This window comes from Petaurus breviceps, unplaced genomic scaffold, assembly GCF_028583685.1.
Source record: "Petaurus breviceps papuanus isolate PSGF00001 unplaced genomic scaffold, PetGlider_PUasm1.0 90775, whole genome shotgun sequence".
NCBI lineage: Eukaryota > Metazoa > Chordata > Mammalia > Diprotodontia > Petauridae > Petaurus > Petaurus breviceps.
Genome location: NW_027187342.1, coordinates 2,407,692 through 2,430,524, shown reverse-complemented (window position 1 = coordinate 2,430,524; position 22,833 = coordinate 2,407,692). Strand labels below are relative to the sequence as shown.

Below are 22,833 nucleotides of genomic sequence, written 5' to 3'. Positions count from 1 at the left end.
TCTCTCTCTCTCTCTCTCCCCTCTCTCTCCCCCCCCCCCCCCCTCCCTCTCTCTCCCCCCTCTCCCCTCTCTCTCCCACCCTCCCCTTTCCCCCTCTTTCTCTCTCTTTCCCCCTTCCCCCCTTCCCCCCTCTCCTTGCCCTCTCTTCTCTTTCCTCTGTCCACATAGGGTATCATACCCTTACCTGAGGGTGTTTTACCCAAAGGAATGTAAATTTCGATCACTGAAACCTTGAAAGATATCTTGGAGTTTACAAGCTAGATTTCTTTTCTAAGGATCCTGCCTTAAACCCAAATCACTCTGGTTCTCACTGATTGACCAACAACAGATCCCAAGTAAAACCCCACTTGGTCTTAGTTTGGGCCTTGATTGGCTCAGAGCAAATGTAAAATAGCGATTATTTTAAATTATTTTTGTTTTGGCCAGAAACCCTGAGGGTCTTCCCCTCCCAGACTGATTTTTTAAAAACTAGGTTAAAGAGGCCATTCTCTGCCCCATTTCTTACCTAGCCTTAATCAATGAATGGGCAACGCTTCAGTTAAACTGAGACCTGTTAAAGACTTTAGCTTTAAAAAGATGAAGGTCTTGGGGCGGCCAGGTAGCACAGCGAGTAAGAGCACCAGCTCCAGTGTCAGGATGACCTGGGGTTCAAATCTGGGCTCAGATACTCAGCACCATACCCAGAAATAACTGGCCTTGTAACCTTGAGCAAGTTACTTAACCCCGGTTGCTTAAAAAAGAAAAAAGATGAAGGTCTTCCACTGTATCCAAGGTCATCTCCAGTCATCCTGACTGATATCTGGCCACTGGACCCAGATGGCTCCAAAGGAGAAAGTGAAGCTGGTGACTTTGAACAGCCCTCCCTCACTTAAATCTAGTTCATTTGCATGTCATGGCATCACCTGCCTGTTGTCATGATCATCTTTGAGAACAAAGGACAAACAACTATATATATATACATACACATATGCATTATTTTTCACTATGTTTCATTATATTCAAAATAAACGTAGGTAGAGTTGATACCCTACCTAGTTTACAACTGTTGTGAGGGCCAAAAGAAATAATGGATGTGGAGGCACTTTGAGAAGAGCATTATACTAATCCATGTAAGGCAGAGAGGTTTAAATTTGGCTTCAAACACTTATTAGTGTGTGATCCTGGGAAAGTCATTTAATGTCTGTCTGCCTCAGTTTCTTCAGCTGCAAATAAAATGGGGATAAAACATCCCAGGGTTACCATGAGGATCAAATGAGGTTTATATCTATCTATCTATCTATCTATCTATCTATCTATCTATCTATCTATCTACCTAAAACACAATGCCTGGAACATAGAAGGTGCTTAATAAATGCATGTTTCCTTCCAAAAGGAGATATAATTGTATCTCCACTGTATCCAATTGTATCTCCAATAAACATCTTTACTTTGGAAAAGTTTAAAGTTGTGACATAGTAGAACTATTATAGGATTTAGACTCAGAGGTCCTGGGTTCAAGTCCCAGCTATGTTCCCTCATGGCATTGTAACACTGGGAAAATTATTTCACTTCTCTCATCTTCAGTTCTAGCTATAAGTTGGTAATACTATTTGTATCATCTGCTTCACAGGGTCATACTGGGGTAAGTAATTTGAAAAGATTGAAGCATTATTGATATTAACTCTTATAATTATTATATAAATGAGTTATTATTGAAAGTTGCACCTATTTCTCATAGCAAGCTCATCTAAGAAACACTTTCTAGCAGGAAAGCACCTGTATAAAGCTTATTAATGGGCTGGTAAAATTTTAGAATATTTCACTGAACAGCAGAGTCCTTTACAAACTGGTCTACATTTCATTTGCCAGGATAGTCAGTTGCTTGATTCTGAAACCCTTGTGGACTTTGGCAAATAATTTCTGGATGTCATTTGACTGTTATCCAGCTCAGAATCAACATTGCTTCCAACAAAATAGAGTAAACTAGTAACTGAATCTCTTGGTGCAAGAACCTAGGAATAGTAAAGTAAAGGCATGGTAAACCATTCTAAGTAGTTTCCAAGGATAGCAGTTCTACTAGCCTGGCAAACTCAGATGGGTCAGGAATCTCATCATTTGACCTGTGGATGGACTTTGTAACTCTTATCCTCTCAGGAATCCTATGTGTCTAACATTTAAAAATACTTGTTGGTGATTAATGGGTTTTGTTGCTTTGCCAAACTCCTGCTGTGTGTGGATAGGGTGGAATGAACTAGAAGCAATTAATTGAAAAACTTGTTTGAGGGCTGGACAAGGGGCAGGGGATGGGAGGAATATTATTCAGCATTTAACCCCCAGGATTCTCACAGAATAGGCATTCATGCAGAAATAAAAATCAGATGAGACCTATAGTGCTATGTATAGATGGAAACATCTTGCTCAAAGTATTGGAGAGACATTGGTTTAATCGAGTCTTATTGTATGCATTGGTTTTGATTATTCCCTATTTTATGTAAGCCATCTAATTGTAGGAGGGGGGCATCTCCAGTCATCCTTATCTATATTTTGCCTCTGGACCCAGATGACTCTGGAGGAGAAAGTGAGTCTGGTGACTGCACAGCCCTGCCTCACTTAAATCCAATTCACTTGCAAGTTCACCTTCCTGATGTCATGGTCCTCTTTGAGAATGAAGGACAAACAACAACAAATGTAAGAGGAAAAAACAAAATATTCAACTAAGAGTCAGAAGGTCTAGATTCTTAGCAAAGTGGTCTTGAAGAGTATAGTGGGGAAAGTGCTGAAATAAGAAGGCCTGGGTTTCCACATGATCTTACCTTAGTTCTCTCACTTACCAAATAGAAGTAATGCCTGCTTTCTTCTATTATTGTGAAGATTAAATAATTAAAGATCTGGTCTCAGACACTTGTCACTTACTAGCTGTGTGACCTTGGATAAATCACTTAACCCCAATTGCCCTGTCTTCCTCCCTCCAAAAAAAAATAGGGTGTTAGGGCAGTTAGTTGGCAAAGTGAATACAGCACTGGTCCTGGAATCAGGAGGACCTGAGTTCAAATTCAGCCTCAGACACTTGACATACTTACTATCTGTACCTTGGATAAATCACTTAACCCCAATTGCCTTGCCCCCCCCCAAAAAGAATTAAAGATTAAAGAATCCCAAAATCTCAGCCTTGGAAGAGACCTCAGAGGTCATCTGATTCAACCCTTATCTGAACATATTTGAGAAGTAGTCACTTAGTCTTTGCGATAAAACCTCCAGGAATGGGGAATTCATTACTTCCTAAAACTGCTCATTGGTTTTTGGATAATTCTAATTATTAGACTTCATTATTATCCTTAGAATTATTATCCTTACCTTTGGATGAAATCCCTCTTTCTACAACTCCCACCCACTGCTCCTAGTTCTAACTTCTGTGGTTAAGCAGGAGAAGTTTTGTTCTTAGTCCATGTGATAATCTTTCATATAATTCACTATGGTTGGATAAATCACTTAATCATGTGCCTCTGGGTCTTTATTTTCTCCTGGATAAAAATCTCCTAATCCTTCTACTAATCCTCATTTAACAATCCTCTGGTGGCATCCATTACTGAATAAAGTATACTAATTATCGTCAGTCAAGGGGAGGATAAGAAAGGACTGTCAGCTCCCTAGTTTTGGTGGGTAAATGTTTTAAGGTAGGCTAAGATTGCATTAACTTAGTTTTTTGACTGCCAGGTCATACTGTTGACTCACATAGAGCTATTGGTCTACTAAGTGTTTTTCACATGAATTATTACTTAATTATGCTTCCCCTCCCCATCTTGTACTTTTGAAGTTGACTTTTTGGACACATGTATAAAAAGGCCTCAGAGATTATCTAATACAAGATACTCCAATACTTCAAGGATATGTGTTTTCATCAGTGTAGATATAATTAGATTCCTTCTACAGATGCAGACTGTCACCCCTGCATGCCTTTATTGATAATTTTGTTAGTTTCAGTGATGCAAATTTCATCACCTGTGACAAACGTGGTGATAAGCCTCTATGTATTTGACTAGATTGTGTCTGGGATGATAGATTCATTCCATCATCACTAAACTCATAGTTAAAGTTTTTACATCGGGGTAGGATCTGTCAAAACTTTTATTCCACTTGCACAGACACCAAAACTCAGGGTCATCTACATGCAATGATGAGACATCAGAGGAGGCTTTAGGGGAAGGTAGTCTAAAACATATTCAAAGGGCTATGGAATGTTCCATACAAAGACTGTTCATGTTGTCATCAGTAATATGCCATAATATTGCCCTGTGATTTACATAAATATTTGATTTTTCTGAGTTTGTGCTCTTCAAACTAGGAGGCTATAATAGATTTTAAAAGCAGGGTTTTTGTGGCAGGGAACTACTGGAGATCACTGAAAATGCTGCACTTATCCATATGTAATCCAACCCCTTCTTTTCTTCCTATTTATTTCAAACTCAGATTTTTGCCCATCTTCATTTGCCTATAAAACACACACACACACACACACACACACACACACACATAGTGATGAGCTAAAACAATGGGTAACTCATTCAACTACATGTCATAATCTGGGCAGCATCCTTCATTTATCATTTACTACTTATTAAAATAGCATTTCATTCCATAAAGCAACATGCAGCCATTTTATCTGCTGCCATCTCTTTTTTAAACTGGCAGACCAAATTATAAATCTAATTTTGGTGGGGGGAAACCGTCCCTTATTAAGGACCCAAATTTAATGAAAATCCAGAGTCCAGCAAAATTTCATTGATTTAAACATTGGTTACATGCCTATTCTTTGTAGGTGACTGGTCTTGATTGATGCTGGGGGCTATTCAATGTTTAGATAGGGAACTGACTTTGCCCTCATGGAGCTTCAAGTCTAGTAAGGGGATGAGACACAGATAACTATAATGCAAAACATTATGTAAATGATTAGAATGATGAAGAGTGTTGCTTGAGAGATTGGGGAGGGTTGAATTTGTTGAGAAGGTTATTGAGAAAGAGTGGCATATGTCTTGATTTTTTAAAGTACGAACAAACCAAATAAATAGGCAAAAAATGAAAATCCCAGGGGTCAAATTAAAACAGAAACTTCAACATCTTAGTTTAAATTGAAATGCAGTAATCAAATTGAAGGTCTTAATTGGTTAAACCCCAAAGCCTGCTCTGGAGGAAATGGGCTTTGAAAATGAGCAAAGTTCTCACCTGTCTTCAGTTAGCCTCATGAGAATCGACCCTCTAGTTGAGAACACTATAAATGACATCCTCAATTGAGGGCTGGAAAGGGAAGAAAAGTACATTAGAAAAGGCAGCAAGCATTCACATTCTTTTCTTTTTCTTTTTCTTTGTTGAAGTCTTTATCTCCTTATACTGAGTCAACTGACAAGTGAAAATAACTCTAAAATTCTGGACTCAGATTAGGGCTTAATGTTTGATCAGTGGTAGATGAAATAGCTAAAAACTCTGACCAAGGAGAAAACAAAATGTCCAGGCTGATCTTGGTTTCTGGACACCTGCTACTAATATGAAAACCTAAACCAGAAGCATCTACTTCAATAGGAGGAAAATCATTTTTCCATGACAATGGATGGAGCTGTTTTAGAAAGGGACTCCTGCATTGAGAAGGAAGTTGGAATAGATAACCCCCAAATGTCCAGGTTTACTGAGGTGGTAACAGTGAAGGGAAGTTGGCTAACAAGCTGCCATCTTGTCAGATCATCCTTTCCCCTGGTGTTACTTTACCTACATGTTGACCATCCTCTTCCTCATGCCTCCTTTTTCTTGGCCTAGTCCCTTAAATTGTCTCCTTCTAATGAAATACCTTTTGTCTTTGACCTCATCACATTATTCTGATCAGGTCTTATGCCTTCTATATGTGACCTTTTTCTGGACCTGTTTATTGTCATATCATCAAAATGCTTTAACTCTTACTGTCAGATTCTGGGATTCAGTACTTAGGTTCAATTCAATTTGCTTGAGAAGCAATATCATATGGTGGAAAGTACTCTAGTATAGAGTCAGAAGACATAGCTTTGAATTCTAGCTTCTTTACTTACTGTCTGTATAACCTTGGACAAATCACTTAATCTTTTTAATCCTCAGTGTAGAGACCTAAGAGGGTTTAGAAGAGTTTGGATTAGGTAATATCTAAATTTCCTGTCAGCTCTGAAATCATGACCTGTGATTTAGTCATTCCTATTATTTAACTCAATAAATATTTTTCAGGCTATCTGCATTTTGTTTTCGTTTCTTCTTTCTACTGTCTGCAGCATTTTCACCCTAAGTCATCTACTTTTCTAATCAACAGTGAGCTTTCTCCTTTTCCTCTTGATCCACAAAACAAAACACCTCGGGCCTGACTGGCAGGATTTACCCTGGATCCTTGTACTACTACCGTGTTTCCCCGATAATAAGACACTATCTTATTTTTTTGGAAAGAAAAACACCAGAGGGCTTATTTTCAGGGGAGGGCTTATGTTGTCCTGCCTCAGCTCTCCTCCGCGGCACTGCTCTCAATGGCACCAGCAAGCAAATCACTGGGGAAGAACAGGATGACGCACTCACTGCTGCAGCTCTGATTGGATGCAGCTCGGAGCGCAGCGTGCATTTCGGGGGGGGGAGGGGAAGGTGCATACAGAGGGTACCGTAATGTAGTGTGTAGCACAGGGGATCACCTTCACTACAGTAGCAATCTCAATAGGGCTTATTTTCAGGGGAGGGCTTATTTTAGAGGAATCTTATACAGTAAGGGGAGGGCTTATTTTCGGGATAGGTCTTATTTTCGGGGAAACACAGGTAGTTGGTTTCAGGGCCATTGTTAAGAAAACATTGGCCAAATTCAATTGAAGTCACTGGGCATGAAAAGGAACCTATATTTTGGTTCAAAGGATAGGAGTGGTGTATTGACCTCTAGGGGTTGAAATGCAGGAGACTCTCACAACTTCTTAAGCAATTTAAACTTGTCTCAGACCCAACTTCTTCTTCTTTTTTTTTTTTTAAAGCAATCAGGGTTAAGTAACTTGCTCAAGGTTACACGGCCAGTTATTTCTGGGTGTGGTGCTAAGTATCTGAGCCCAGATTTGATCCCCAGGTCATCCTGACACTGGAGCCAGTGCTCTTACTCGATGAGCCACCTGGCTGCCCCTATCAGACCCAACTTCCGATATCAAACAGGGCTCTCTTCACAATCCATCTTTATGAAAATGTCCATGACTAACCCTGGGTGCAGAGTGATATGCAGTACTTTATAGTTCACCCTTCACTCCCTGCAAATTAATTTACTGTGACACTTTTTCTAAAGTAGCACTTTGTCTTGCCTAGATGAGGTAGGTATTAACTGAAGCAATCTCTTGAAAATCTCGAAAAACATCAGTCTAAAGGAATGTCCTCTCTGAGCTGACAAAATCATTCAGTGATGATACTCTACATTCAAAGTTGTTGTTTTTTTTAATTAATGGATCTTACTGGAATTGAAATCCAAACAAGGGAGAAGAAAAGAACAGCATCTGGATTTATTACCCAGCCTGATTTCTCCAGAGAACATGATGCCAGATGCTTAATAACTTGTTTATAATTATAAGATAAAACAAGCAGGAATGTCTCTCTCACCTTATGAATTTATGGGCCAGATGTTCCACAAAATAGTAGATTTCATTCCAGTGGTGTAGGACACTTCCTGATCTAGAAAACAAAACAAAAATTGGAGATGACACTCCATTTAAATTTCCATTTTTACTGCTTTATTTTCTATTATAGTTGTTTTATATTTATTCCCTGGCACAATTTTCATTAGATGGTCTCATTAGAAACTTAAATGTTGCCATAGATCTGAGATCTCATTAAAGTGGGTATTCCTTTCAATTGCAACCCATAAGTACTATTTGCAATGACCATCCCATAAATCCACCTCCAGGAGTCCGCCAGACATGCTGCAAGAAACTTTTTCTAGATCTCTTGACAGTGATGGATGCACATCATTTGAAACTATTAAAAGTAATTGGGACGTATTCCAAGAAATCCCAAGACTTATTTCAAGAAAAAACATATGAAATATACTATGCTTTTATATTCATATAGAAGATAATTTATATGTTTTCTGAGGATTTTGCCAGCAATTTGAATAAAGATGGTTTCTAGGATTTACAAAGTGCTATCTTCAAAATTAGACACTGAGAAGGTCAGGCCTGTAATAGTAGGTCCTTTTTTCAGAAAATGAAACTGAATTTCCCAGGCTTGCACAGCTTGTTGCTGGAATTGCTTGCTGGAATTGGCTCTTATGACTCTTCTTCTCATGTACCTTCTAACCAGCAGCCATGTCAGTCAGACCAGAAACCAACCACTGCAGGATTTAACCCTTTTATGCCTGGAACGCACACTTTGGGGCCCCCACTATTCAGACCAGTGGTTGTCTCAGTCATCTGGGTCTATTTCTAGACTGCTTTCTCCAGTCATTTCCTCACCATCTGCCACTGTCTCCCTACTCCCCTCCACTCCTTCCAGTTCTGGAACCATAATTAAATCAACTCTCATTGCTTCTGGAATTAGTGTATCAACGTACTGCCCTATGATTCCATTTATTACTCCTATAACTTGACACACTGAAATATCCTTTCATTCCCTACCACAGACTGTCTCCACTGTATCTTTTTGAGGGTAGGAATTTATCCTCATTTTTGCATTTGTGGCCCTAGTGCTTAGCACAATGCTTGATATATAGGAAACACAATACATTTTGCTTCGTTAATTTAGTCATTCTGCGTAGTTATTTGTTCTTTAAGATGCTGTCTTTGGAAAGAAAGATGTTCATTTAAAATTGTGCTTTTCCAGGATACTGAGAAAAGTGTTGCTTGCATATCATGAACCAGAAAGCATTTGGCTAGCTGTGTTGCATATATGGAGTAATAATCTTTTTAAAATTTCTAAATGTTAAAGCACCGTGATGACTAATGTAGATTATTATGATTGCTGGGAAAATCAGGCCAGATTTACAATGCGTGAGAAATTGTGGTTTCTGGGATACTCTGCCCTTTTCTTTCAGAAAAAAGTGTTTTTGTTGTTGTTCAGTCATGTTTGATTGTCCATGACCTCATTTGGGGTTTTCTTGGCAAAGATAATGGAGTGGTTCATCATTTCCTTCTCTAGTTCATTTTACAGATGAGGAAACTGAGGCACATAGGGTAAAGTGATTTGCCCAGGGACACATAGTGTCTGAGAATGGATTTGAGCTCAGGAGGAGGAGTTTTCCTGGTTGCCAGCCCAGTGCTCTATTCACTGGGCCACCTAGACGCCACAAAAAAACGTTATTAGTACATCTAAAAAAAAATCTATTCATCATTTAGAAAAAAAATCATAGGTACATTAAAATATACTTAAGCATTGTTTAATTTTAATTATTTATTTAATTAATTGTCATCCTTTTCAGATTCTGTACCTCAGAATGAAATAAGTAGCAGAGGTAACTGTCACTCTAAGTGAATGCCCAATACTGCCTATGAAAGCAGGGATCGAGAATTCCCAGCAAAGTTGGGGAAAGCTTTGTGGAGACTGTATTGAGGAACTAGGAAAAATGTCCTAGTACAGGAAATTAGTCATTGCCAGTGGCACTTGGCAAAACTGTGAAAGAAGCAAAATTACTTTGATGGTCCCCCTGGCTCTGAATTGCTCCACAGACTCCAAGGGCTCCCCATAGCCACACCTGGTACCCATGCCTATGTTCCCAGATTTTGTTTCATTCCCACTTTCTCCTGCCCAACCTCCATCCAAATTGTCCCATCCTGCGCTCCATCTCCAGGCACCTCTCTTGACTTTCTGTGTCACCTTTCTTATGCCTCTTCATTCTGAAAGATCAACCCACCCCTGGACTTCTTATCCCGAAATGTACTTCATCCCCTTCCTCTGATCGGCTCCTCCCAAAACCTTCATTTTAAGGAAAACACTGAGGCAGATGGAGTCCTCCTCCCTTTGCAGACTGTACTCCTGACTCTCTGGACTTTCTCTACCATATTCCCACGTGTGTAGCTTCTCTTCTCCCACACTCTCCCCTCGTTTTCAGCTTAGTTTTATTTTTTATGCTCCCTCATCAGAATGTAAGTTCGTGGAGAGTACAGATTATCTTTCCATTTGTACATGTTTCCTCAGGCTTTAGGGCAGCAGGTAATAAGCAGTTAATAAATGTTTATTGACTGTGAGTCACTCAAGGCACTACTTTGTCAAGATAAGTTTTTGGATTTGAGGTGTTAGAGCAAACCATGAGGCAATGAAGTTCTTGAAATCTTCAGAGGAAAGAGACTAGGCTCTAAGAAGAGAGAAGAGGTCTGAAGTCTTTGAGGAGAGAACTTGGCTCTAAGACAGCAGGATCCAGGCTGAAGAAAACCCTCAGGAAAAGGAGCATGGATGTTATCCAGAAGGAGACCACGTGTAGTATCTGTCAGACATTTTTCTCAAAGCCTGTCACCCTCAGTGGTGCCTGGAGACACACATTTCTCTTGCCCTGAACACAGGGAGGTCTCCCAGAACTTCTCTGGCCTCAACATGCACCTGTCAAAGAAGCTCAAACCCCAGAGCTTGTAGAATGCTGTGGGACAGGATGTAAAGTAAACCCACATAAATCCTCAGCATTCCTATATATTGCTTTTTTTTTTTTTGCTTTTTGGAGGGCAGTTGGGGTTAAGTAACTTGCCCAAGGTCACATGGCTAGTTTGTGTGTGTGTGTGTGTGTGTGTGTGTATGTGTGTGTGTTAAGTGTCTGAGGCTGGATCCGAACTCAGGTCCTTATGACTCTGGGGCTGGCGTTCTACTCACTGTGCCACCTAGCCGCCCCCAAATTCCTATATATTTCTAACAAAGTCCAACAGCAAGAAATAGAAAGAGAAATTCCATTTAAAGTTACTGTAGACAATATAAAATATTTGGAAATCTACCTGCCAAAACAAATACAGGACCTGTATGAACACAATTACAAAATACTTCACACAAATAAAGTCAGATTTAACTAATTGGAGAAACATCAATAGCTCATGGCTGGGTCAAGCTAATATAATAAAAATGACAATTTTACTTAAATTAAATTACATATTTAGTGCCATACCAATCAATCTACAAAAAAAATTACTTTATAGAGCTAGAAAAAATAGTAACAAAATTCATTTGGAAGAACAAAAGGTCCAGAATATTAAGGGAATTAATAGGTTAGGGAAGGTGGCCTAGCCATACCAGATTTTAATCTGTATTATAAAGCAGCAGTCATCAGAACTACTTGGTACTGGCTGAGGAACAGAGTAGTGGATCAATGGAATAGATTGGGTACAGGAGACTCAGAAGTCAATGACTATAGTAATCTACTGTTTGATAAACCCAAAGACCCCAGCTTTTGGGATAAGAACTCACTATTTGACAAAACTGCTGGGCAAACTAGAATACAGTGTGGCAGAAACTGCCATACTATATTGGGCACACACCAATATCTAACACCTTATAACAAAATCAAGTCTAAATGGGTGCATAATCTAGGTACAAAGGCTGATACTGTAAGCAATCTGGGAAAGCAAGGAATAGTTTACCTGTCAGATTTATGGAGAAGGGAAGATTTTGTAACCAAACAAGAGTTAGAGAACATTATAAAATGCAAAATAGATAATTTTGATTACATCCAATTGAAAAGTTTCTGTACAAACAAAGCCAATGTAGCCAAGATTAAGAGGAAAGTAAAAATTGGGAAAGAATTTTTATAACCAGTGTCTCTGAGAAAGCCTCATTTCTAAAATATATAAAGAATTGAGTCAAATCTATAAGAATACAAGTCATTCCCCAATTGATAAATGGTCAAAGGATATGAACAGGCAGGTTTCAGAGGATGAAATTAAAGATATCTATAAGTATATGAAAAAAATATTCTAAATCACTATTGATTAGAGAATGCAAATCAAAACAACTCTTAGGTACCACATCTCACCAGTCAGATTGGCTAAGATGACAAAATAGGAAAATGATAAATGCTGGAGAAGATGTGGAAAAATTGGAACACTAATGCATTGTTGGTGTTGTGAACTGATCTAACCATTCTGGAGAGCAATCTGGAACTATGCTCAAAGGGCTATAAATAAGTGCACATCCTTTCACTCAGCAATACCACTTTTAAGGCTGTATCCCAAAGAGATCATAGAAGTAGGAGGAACACCCATATGTACAAAAATATTTATAGCAGCTCTCTTTGTGGTGGCAAAGAACTGGAAATCAAGGGGATTCCCATCAACTGGGGAATGGCTGAACAAGTTGTGGAATATGAATGTAACGGAGTACTACTGTGCTATAAGAAATGAGGAGCAGAATAATAACCTGGAGACTTATATAAACTGATGTTGAGTGAGAAGAGCACAACCAGGAGGAATTTGTACACAATTACAGACACAACATATGTGTGATGACTAACCTTGATAGACTGGACTCCTCTCAGCAATGTAAGGTTATAAGACAACTCCAAAAGATGGAGACACCCACATCCAGAGAAAGAAGTACCAAGTCTGAATGTAGATTGAAGCAAACTATTTGCTCTCTTTCTTTTTCTTGTTTTCTTTTGTTTCCTCTTTCTCAGTGTTCTTCCATTGGTTATAATCCTTCTTTACAACCTGACTAATGTCTAATATGAAGGTATTTGTAGATCCTATATTTGAATGTATGCTGCCTTGGGGGGGGGGAAGGAAGGGGGAGAAAATTTGAAACTCAAGGAATTGTGGAAGTGAATGTTGTAAACTGCAAATAAATAAACAAATTAATTAAAAAAAAAAGAATGAGAAAGCTACTGTCAGAAGCACCAGCAAGTCCCCAAGCTCTTCCATTAGGAGGATCAGACCTCCCTCTGCATATAGCCTATGCTAAGGGCAGCTAGGTGGCATCATGGATAGAGCGCTATCTCCCTGAGTTCCAATCTGGCCTCAGACACTTAATATTTATGTGACCCTGGGCAAGTCACTAAATCCTGTTTACCTCAGTTTCCTCAACTGTAAAATAAGTTGGAGAAGGAGATGGCAAACCACTCTAATATCTCTGCCAAGAAAACCCCAAATAGGGTCATGAATAGTCAAATATTACTGAAAAAATGACTGAATAAAGTTCAGGAGCATGTGGTTCACCCCCTTTCTCCATATTGAGGAGGCTGTTCAGAGCTGCAGGGAGAAACTCCAGGACAGTGTTACTTTAGGGCAGTGTAACTCCAGGTCATTGTACCTCATTTGAGAAAGAACATCAAGTAATTGAAGGAAATTAATGTTTCAAAGAAGGATAGATGAGTTAAACAGAGAAAACTGATTAAAGGAGAACATGTGAGAATGCACTGATTACTGTATGAAAAAGAGTTCAGATGTCTAGATGTAGCGATAGGTAATGATTCAGCAGCTTTCCAGCTAATAGCTACTGTAATAGAATGTGTCAACATGTTAAAAACATGGCAGATACCATCTGAGAGATGGGTGAAGCAGGATTCAGACCTGATTTGACACTCCTTTGGGAAGACAAAGAATTGTTACAAACAAGTGATTCACAGCTTTCTGAAAGGCCCAAGTCTTTCACCCTAGAGTTAAGAGAATATCCTGTCACTGGGATGAAGGGTGTGCTAAAGAAATTAAGAGTGAATATCACTATGGATCCTACAACAGCCAGGCCCCATGTCATTGTATCTGATGATTTGAAGAGTGTAAGACATGGGGATGACTGTTCAAATCAGTTCAATGGTACTGAGAAATCTTATTATTTTGTCCTTCGTCATCAGGCCTTCAGCTCTGGAAGATTCTACTAGGAGGTGGACGTGAGTAAGTAGCCTCAGTGGGCACTTGGAATCCCTACCAAGTTCCTCCCCATATGCAGTTGGGTATCTGTACATGCTTCACTATGAGAAGAGGGGAAATGAATTCTACTTGGTCAGGCAACCAACCAGGATTAATTTGCCAGCAAATGCAAGTTCCTGGGCCTATATTGACATATAGCTGAATTATACCGATGGAAGCTGTCAGTTCTATAATGCTATTAAAGCCTCCCTCATCTATGGAATATAAAACATGTCACTCAAAGAGCCTGCATCCTCTCTTCTGTCTCTGTCCCCCTATGCCAAGAACAAAAGTTGGCCCCATGACCATCTCTCCAGAGGAATATAATATTTGTGGGAATGGCTGTTTCAGACCATGAACATCTTTTTTTTGTGAAAGAACTCTAGGCAAAGCCAAGCTCATTTCTATGGTCACTGTAAACTGTAAAAATAAAAGGGTCACTGGCACACGTACAGAGACTTGATCGGTCTTTAGGACGAGCCAAGGAACCAATTTGCCGACAGTTTAAGGCTGCCTGCAGCAATGCCAACTTAAAGGCATCATTCCCAAGTGGCTAATTTTCCATCACTCTCAATGCATAGTATGTTGATTTATTTTCACAATAACTCAAACTTGATCGAATAATTTCATTTTTTAAAAATTAGCTAATCAAAGGGCGGCTAGGCAACACAGTGAATAGAGCACCAACCCTGGAGTCAGGAGGACCTGAGTTCAAATCCGGCCTCTTGACACTTAACATACACAAAAAAACTAGCTGTGTGACCTTGGGCAAGTCACTTAACCCCAAATGTGCTCCAAAAAGCAAAAACAAAATTTAGCTAATCAAGCTACCTAAAGAAACTAATCTATCCCAGTACATGATCATGTGCTTGTGAGACTAGTCTTCCACCCTTCCTCATCATACAGGTAACACCACCTTTCTTAAGACTACATCCCCACTTAGGTCAGAGAAGAATCTAAGCTCCAAGCTCCCTGAGAACAGGGACTATTTCTTATCCTTCATGCCTCCATGGTACCAGCAAAAAGTTTTATACATAGTAGATACTCAGTAAATATTTCTTTAATGAATGAATACTGGTGAGAATTATAAGCTAAGTGTGAGTCCTGATCCAGGGTCTTATTATGGCAGGGCATGTGGTCATAGGAAGCTGTAATAAGGGACTGGCAGTGAGAACAGAGGGGGTGAGGGACAATGCTAAGACCCAATTGACAGGATTTGGTAAGTGAATATGAGAGGTGCGGAAAAGGAAAGAGAACAAAGTGATGCCAAGATTTTGAAGATGACTCTGCATTCTTTTTTTTTTTTTAAAGCAATTGGGGTTAAGTAACTTGCTCAAGGTTACACGGCCAGTTATTATTTCTGGGTGTGGTGCTGAGTATCTGAGCCCGGATTTGATCCAGGTCATCCCGACACTGGAGCCGGTGCTCTTACTCGTTGAGCCACCTGGCCGCCCCTACGACTCTGCATTCTTAAATTCATTGCCAGTAGAATACCAGTTCTGTCAGGTCCTATCAAGTTGAAAAAATATAGACCTAAGGATGAAAGGTCAGTCAGTCAATAAACATCAAGTGCCTACTATGTTCTTGGTGTTTCCCAAGCACTGAGGATACAAGAGGCCAAATGCAGTCCCTGCTCTCAAGGAGCTCACAAGCTAATTACAATGGCTAGCATTTATTTAGCACCTACTATGTGCCATACACTGTTGTGAGACCTTTACAAATATTACCTCATTTTACTCTCTAAACAACCCTGGTTAGGCTATCACTATTCCTATTTTACAGTTGAGGAAACTGAGATTATGACTTGCCCAAGGTCACACAGCTAGTAAGTATCTGAGGCTGGATTTGAACTCAGGTCTAGCACCTCATTCCATCCACTGCACCATTGACTAAGATCATGTGATGACTAGCCTAACTAAATTCAGAAAGGCATATCATCAACAGATTGTTCAGTAGGCAATTAATTTTTTTCGGGGGGTGGGGAGATAAATTAATGAAGCCCATGTATAGAAATGCTGGGCATCTAGGTATTTCATTGGATAGAGCACCAGGCCTTGAGTCAGGAAGACCTGAATTCAATTCAGTCTCAAACACCTCCTACCTGTGGGACCATGGGAAAGTTATCTAACAGTCTTTGCCTCAGTTTCTTTATCTGTAAAATGAACTGGAGAAGAAAATTACAAACCAATCCACTATCTTGGCCAGGAAGACCCCAAATGGGTCATGAAGAGTTGAACAAGAATGAAATGACTGAACAACAATATAGAAATGCTTTGATCTTCCTTAGTAGAAAGAATATACCCATATTGATGGATAATTTGAAGGTGTCTGTGTATGTCAAATCCTTTACTAGACTGTATGCTTCATGAGAATAGAGACGTCCTCTTGCCCACTGGATGGAGCTGTACATGTAGAGAAGACCTGAGTTGAAATCTGACCTCAAACATCTACTAGACTAGCTGTGTAACCCTGGCAAATCTCTGCTTGCCTCAGTTTCCTCCTCTATAAAATGGAGATAAAATCACCTACCTCCCTGGGTTGCTGTAAGGACCAAATGAGATAATATTTTGTAAGGCATTTTGAAAATATTAAGGCAATATATAAATGCTCCTCCTCCTCTTCTTCTTCTTCTTCTTCTTCTTCTTCTTCTTCTTCTCCTCCTCCTCCTTCTTTTTTCTCCTTCTTCTTCTTCTTCTTCTTCTTCTTCTTCTTCTTCTTCTTCTTCTTCTTCTTCTTCTTCTTCTTCTCCTCCTCCTTCTCCTTCTCCTTCTTCTTCTCCTCCTCCTCCTCTTCCTTCTTGTTCTTCTTCTTCTTGTTCTTGTTCTTCTTCTTCCTCCTCCTCCTCCTCCTTCTTCTCATCATCATACTGTCAGGAAAAGCTGAGTTCAAACCCAGCCTCTGACATTAGCTGTGTGACCCTGGGCAGGTCACTTAAATTCTGTTTGCTTTAATCTGCTGGAGAAGGAAATGGCAAACAATCTAGCATCTTTGCCAAGAAGACTCCATGGACAGTATTGGCGTGCTATGGTCCACGGGTTCACAAAGAGTTGGACACAACTGAACAATGGAATAATAATCATTATCATTATCTATACCATTTCCATGCCTTTCATGGTATTCTACACACACAGTGAGTTCTTCAGTAAATGTCACCAGGAGGTCTTCACTGGTGGAGGAGATGTGTGGAACAGCCAAAATTCAGTAGAGTTCTTCAGCCACACTATGTATGGGCCCTCTAACTTACTAATACATAATTCAGTAAAAGGAAGACCCTTCATATATTTGTACCTCCAAGTACGGAACCTGGTACATCATAGACACTGAAAAAATACCTATTTACTGATCAGCACTGACATTAAAAAATGCTGTTCTTTAGTTCTGGAACATAAAGAAGACAAAACCCCGGGATTCCAAGAAGATGCTTGGTGTCAGTAGGCCTGTATGATTCTTTTTTTCAAATAGCATTTTATTTTTTCCTCCAATTACATGTTAAAACAATTTAAACTTTTTTTTAAGTTTTGAGTTCCAAATCCTATCCTTCCCTTTCTCCATTTCCTTCCCCCCTCCCTGAGATGGTAAGTAATCAGAAGTTATGATTTTTAAGATGGTGGTGAAGAAGAATGATATGGTGTAGTTAGGGAGTGGTAAAAGATTTCCTAAGTTGGCATTGAAAAATTGCAGCATTTATTGAGTGCAAATATCATGAGAAGTTACAAAGAAAGCAAGAGACACTATCTATTGCCCCAAAAGGTTTTAAGGAATATGGATTAGGGAAATTATGAGCATTTTCATGTATATATGCTCCTCCACAAGGTCTTGAATTCCAAGCAAGGAAAGATGGGGTTAGGGATGCCTGCTGACTGGCAATCCACTTTCCCCATCATTTTCTGAGTTTCCAAAGGATTTCAGACCTTACCAAAAGTCAAACTATCCAGAGCATTTTGGATTCTGACCTTAAGAGGAATTTGTGGATAACAGAGGAGAAGCCAAGCTTACTAAGTCATGGAAGAGAACATCCCCAGCTAGAGTCTATGAGCTGGACTTTGCTATCATGAGTTGAGCCAAGAGCTCTCAGGCATCATTCTTCCTCAATGACAGGGAAAAGCCCTGAAAAGAAACCGAACAGAATTCCAGAGCTGGCCAGCACTCATCTGAGATGCAGGAACGGGGCTGTTGTTAGAGACTTCCTCCTGAGCTTTCCTGGGGAATTGAGATAAAGCTTCCCGCCATCTGCCTAACTCACTCCCCTGCTTTACCTGTTTTCTAATAGTAAGTTAGATGGAAGGGAAGCAAGTCAACCCTTAACTCTCCCTTCCTCCCATTCCCCTCACCCCTGCAGCCCCAACACCAAGGGCGACCACTTTTAAAATGGCTTTAGCTATGAACAGTACTACTTTAAGCTCTCAATCTGTGTTTAACAATGTATTTTCTTTTTAAAGAAGGTCATTAGAATCTCTTCCAATTCTGCTTATTTGAATGCTAGCAATGAGATTGGGAATGGAGATCACACAAAGTATTCAAATTTTCTAAAAGCAATTGGGATCTTCTCAGTACAAACCAGCTGAATGGGGTTCAAACCACACAGTTAATTGAGAGTAAAGTACATTATTTTTTGTTGTTCAGTTCTTTTAGTCATGACTGGCCCATTTGAGGTTTTTTTTAGCAAAGATACCTGGAGTGATTTGCTATTTCCTTCTTCAGTTTATTTTAAAGATGAGGAAGTTGATACAAACATGATTAAGTGACTTGCCTAGGGTCACACAGCCAGTAAGAATCTAAGGCTAGATTTGAACTTAGAAAGATGAGTTTTCCTCACTCTATTTCCAGTGCTCTATCCACTGTTCCACCTAGCCACCAAAGTACATTATAGGAATAAAGAAATATAAAGATTTCTCCTCAGACAAGGGCCTCTAAGAAGCCCAAGGTGCTAACTTACTTTGACTTTTTTTTTTTATAAAGCAATTGGGGTTAAGTAGCTTGCTCAAGGTTACATGACCAGGTATTTCTGGGTGGGTGCTAAGTGTCTGAGTCCGGATTCGATCCCAGGTCATCCCGACTCTGGGGCCAGTGCTCTTACTTAATGTGCTACCTGGCCGCCCCTTACTTTGACTTTCAAGCCTCTAGCTGTCATTCCCCGGAAAACAGGGATTTGAAAAGAAAAGCCAGGAGAGAACTGAAATTAAGCCCCCTCACTCCATAAAAGGGAGTAGGAACATATTTTGTGAGCACATTCAGTAGTTAGGCTTGGTAGATAGCTGACAGGTCAGGCTGTCAAGCCTCAGAGTACCACCAGAATGTGAAGGCAGGGACTTTAATATATAAAAAAATAAATTAGTGAATGAATAAATGAACAAACAAAATAAATATTTTATTATATAATATTTATATGATGTTATATACTTATTATATATTATATTTATTTATATAATTTTTATTTATATATATTTATCACTAGTGTCTAGTATACTACAGTCAGAGATAGGTTCAAATTCTGACTTTGCCACTGACTAGCTTTGTGAATTGTCAAGTTAGCTTTTTTTCTCAGAGCCTTGATTACTTTTTCACAAAATGGGCATGATGCTTATATTATCCACTTCATGAGGTTATGAAGGGAAAGGGAGGGAAGGAACCAGTTAGCCCAGTATATAGCACCAGACCTGGAATCAGGAAGATCTGAGTTCAGATTTAGCTTCAGACTCTTACTAGCTATGATTCTAGGCAAATCACTTAGCCTCTGCTTGTCTGTTTCCCCAATTATAAAATGGGAATAATAATAACACCTGCCTCCTATGGTTGTTGTTCAGTGACCGGCACATAATAGATATTTAATAAATACTTGTTCTCTGTCTTCACTCCTCCTTTCCCCTTTCTTCCTAGATCCTCCCTCCTCCCTTGGTTTCCAAGCTATGGGGAAATAGCTTTGAAAGTCCTAAAGTACTATAGAAATATAAGTTATTATAAGTTCTGGGGATGTACAAACATCACAAGGGCAGGGGTTGAGCTTTTTTTTTAAGAATTAATTTTTTAAATTCTAGGGTGGATCAGGAAAGGATTCATAGAGGAAAATATCACTTAAACAGCAATTTAGTAGGAGGGGAAAGGGCATTCCAAGCATGGGAAACACTGAGAGGTTTAGAGAGCAGGAAGATGTAAAAAATAAGCAAACAGGGGTGGCTAGGTGGCGCAGTGAATAGAATATCGGCCCTGGAGTCAGGAGGACCTGAGTTCAAATTTGACCTCAGACACTTAACACAAAAACTAGCTGTTTGACCTTGGGCAAGTCACTTAACCCCAATTGCCTTCCAAAAAAAAGCCAAAAAAAATAAGCAAACAAACAAAAAACAAGGGGCAGCAAGAGATTTAGTTTGATTGCTGCATAAAGTGTGCAAAGGGGAGTAATATATGACTGGAGAGGTAGGGTGCAACCAGATTGTGGAAAGCCTTTAATGCCAGGCTAAGGATCTGACCTTATTTCACAGGCAATAACTAGCCATCAAAAGGTTTTGAGCAGAATAATGAAACAACAAGATTTATGAACTCCAAATCAATATATTCCTTAAAAGCTTATTTTGACTCTTTATAGGACACTGGAGCTGACATTTATTTAGCCCCTTTAAGGTTTAAAGAGTACTTTATGGACATTATTAACTCATTTGGTCCCTATGAAAACACCTTGAGGTATTACAAATATTGTCCCCATTTTGCAAGTGGGGACACAATCCAATCCAATAATTCAAAAAACATTTATTAATTCTAATAAACCCAGACACTTTATGGAATTCCTGGAATGGCAAGAACTTGATCCAAGAGTCTTCCAGAATCACAAAAACCAACAGCCATGGATACCACTGAACTTTTTTTTTCTAGGAGGGTCAGGAACCTATTTTTCTCTTCTGATAGTGAGTTTATGGATTTCTCCTGTCTGCAAGAACCCCATGTAACCAGTCTTACAGCCTAGACCTCTCGGGCTATTATCATCTCCTGAAATCTAGCATAATATGTCCTTTAATCATCTCTTTTTTTTGAGGGGGAAAGATAAGGCAATTGGAGTTAAGTGACTTGCCCAAGGTCACAGAGCTAGTAAGTGTATCAAGTATCTGAGGCCATATTTGAACTCAGGTCCTCCTGACTCCAGGGCCAGTGCTCTATTCAGCTCTACTTAGCCACCCTGTTCTTGAATCATCAATATCTGCTCATCTCTCTCTTAAGTATATTCCCTATGAACTGCTGAAATTTACCTAGTTCATTCATGATCTATTAAAGTTATATTTCCTTGACACTTGTGTCAATATTCTGCTGGTGTTTTGGTCCAGTCACCAGAGTCACAGAACACTACCATTGGGGGTTCTCCAGGCTCAGGTTAAAACCAAGTTCCAGAAACTTCTGAGATCTACAAGATTCTTATAATTAGCTTTAATCAGAACCCCTGAAGGGGCATCTAGGTGGCACAGTGGATAGAGTGCTGGTCCTGTAGTCAAGAAGACTCATCTTCCTGAGTTCAAATCTGGCCTCAGACAGTTCCTAACTTTGTGACCCTGGGCAAGTCCTTTACCCCTGTTTGCCTCAGTTTCCTCATCTGTAAAATGGGTTGGAGAAGGAAATGGCAAACCACTCTAGTATCTTCACCAAGAAAACCCCAAATGGTTCAATGAAGAGACAGACATGACTGAAGTGGCTGAACAACAATAAAGTACCCCTGACTTCCCAGAGCAAGGTTCAGCTGCATCTTCTGAACCTACTATTAGGAGGATAGTGTAGTGTAATGTGGAGGTTATGGCACTGTGGAAAGACCCATGGATTTGGAGCTCCATTTTAGTCCTGCTTATACAACTCATTAGCTATTATTACCTTAAATAAGTCATTTTTATCTTACTAGGCTTTGTTTTGTCAACTTAAAAAGTTATTTGGCTAGTTGTGTTAATGGAATCCTGTAATCTCTGCTATTGGGCAAGCAAAGACTGGTGGATCGCTTGAGCTCAGGAGTTCTGAGCAGCAGCATACCAAGCCAATTGAGTATATCCACTCTATGTCTGGAACCAGCAGCATTCCATAAGGCTTTTAAGAGTTTGCTATTCTTCATCTGGTAATTGTCTATATTCTTTGACCATTTATCAATTGAAGAATAATTCTTGGTCATTCATTTGTCTTAATTCCATTTATACCTTTCATATCAGACCCTTATCACAGAAATGTGATTTCAAAACTTCTCCCTAATACCAAGTGACAGCTTTCCTTCTTATCCAGGTTACAGTGATTTCATTTTATTTTATTTAAATAATACAAACTTATTTTACATTTTATTTTTTTGCTTTTTGGAGGGGGAAAGGTAGGGCAGTTGGGATTAAATGACTTGCCCAAGGTCCAATAGCTAGTTTTTGTGTTGTGTTTGAGGCTGGATTAGAACTCAGGTCCTCCTGACTCCAGGGTCGTGCTCTAATCATTTTTGTGCAAAAGGTTTTCAATTTCATATAACAAAAATGCTTGATTTAATCTTTTGTGATCACCTCTATCCCTTGTTTGGTTAAGAACTGTCAATAACTATGAAAGTTACCTGATCTTGTTCCCTTCTAATTATGTTATAGTGTTACCTTTGGTATTTAGGTTGTTGATCCATTTGCATTATTGTGCCATAGAATATAAGATGCTGGTCTAAATGCAATTTCTGCCAAACTTCTTTTCAGTTTTCCCAACAATTTTTTGGTCTTGAGAACCTGAGTTTGACTCTGCTGCTGTGTCACTTTGAGCAAATTATTCTACCTCAGTGGGAGGTGGAGCAACTTTTCTGATTTGCAAATGAGGAGTGGGACTGGATGACTTTTAAGATCCCTTTATGCTACCATGAGCACTGTCATATTATCCCAATTTGTCTTCTTGCCTGCAGTTTACCCCCTTTCCAAACCATCCTTCATAATACTGCATGAATGATCATAATAATGTATCATTTTGATCATTCTTTCCTCAAAAAAAGAAAAAAATTAATTTCTACTTTTAAACATCGTGAGACTCCCACTGCCTACAGAGG

At 39.4% G+C, this 22,833-nt stretch overlaps 1 protein-coding gene across 2 annotated transcripts in view; it reads right to left on the bottom strand.

Annotated features, from left to right (window-relative positions):
- Window positions 1–22,833, bottom strand: part of ANTXR1 (ANTXR cell adhesion molecule 1) — a 328,385-nt gene that overhangs the window by 282,308 nt on the left and 23,244 nt on the right. For both annotated transcript variants that reach the window (XM_069068888.1, XM_069068889.1), the window contains exons 2-3: window positions 7,603–7,674; window positions 5,200–5,271 (exon numbers count right to left, since the gene is read on the bottom strand). In XM_069068888.1, the coding sequence (XP_068924989.1) occupies window positions 5,200–5,271; window positions 7,603–7,674 (144 nt within the window). The remainder of the gene's footprint in view (window positions 1–5,199; window positions 5,272–7,602; window positions 7,675–22,833) is intronic.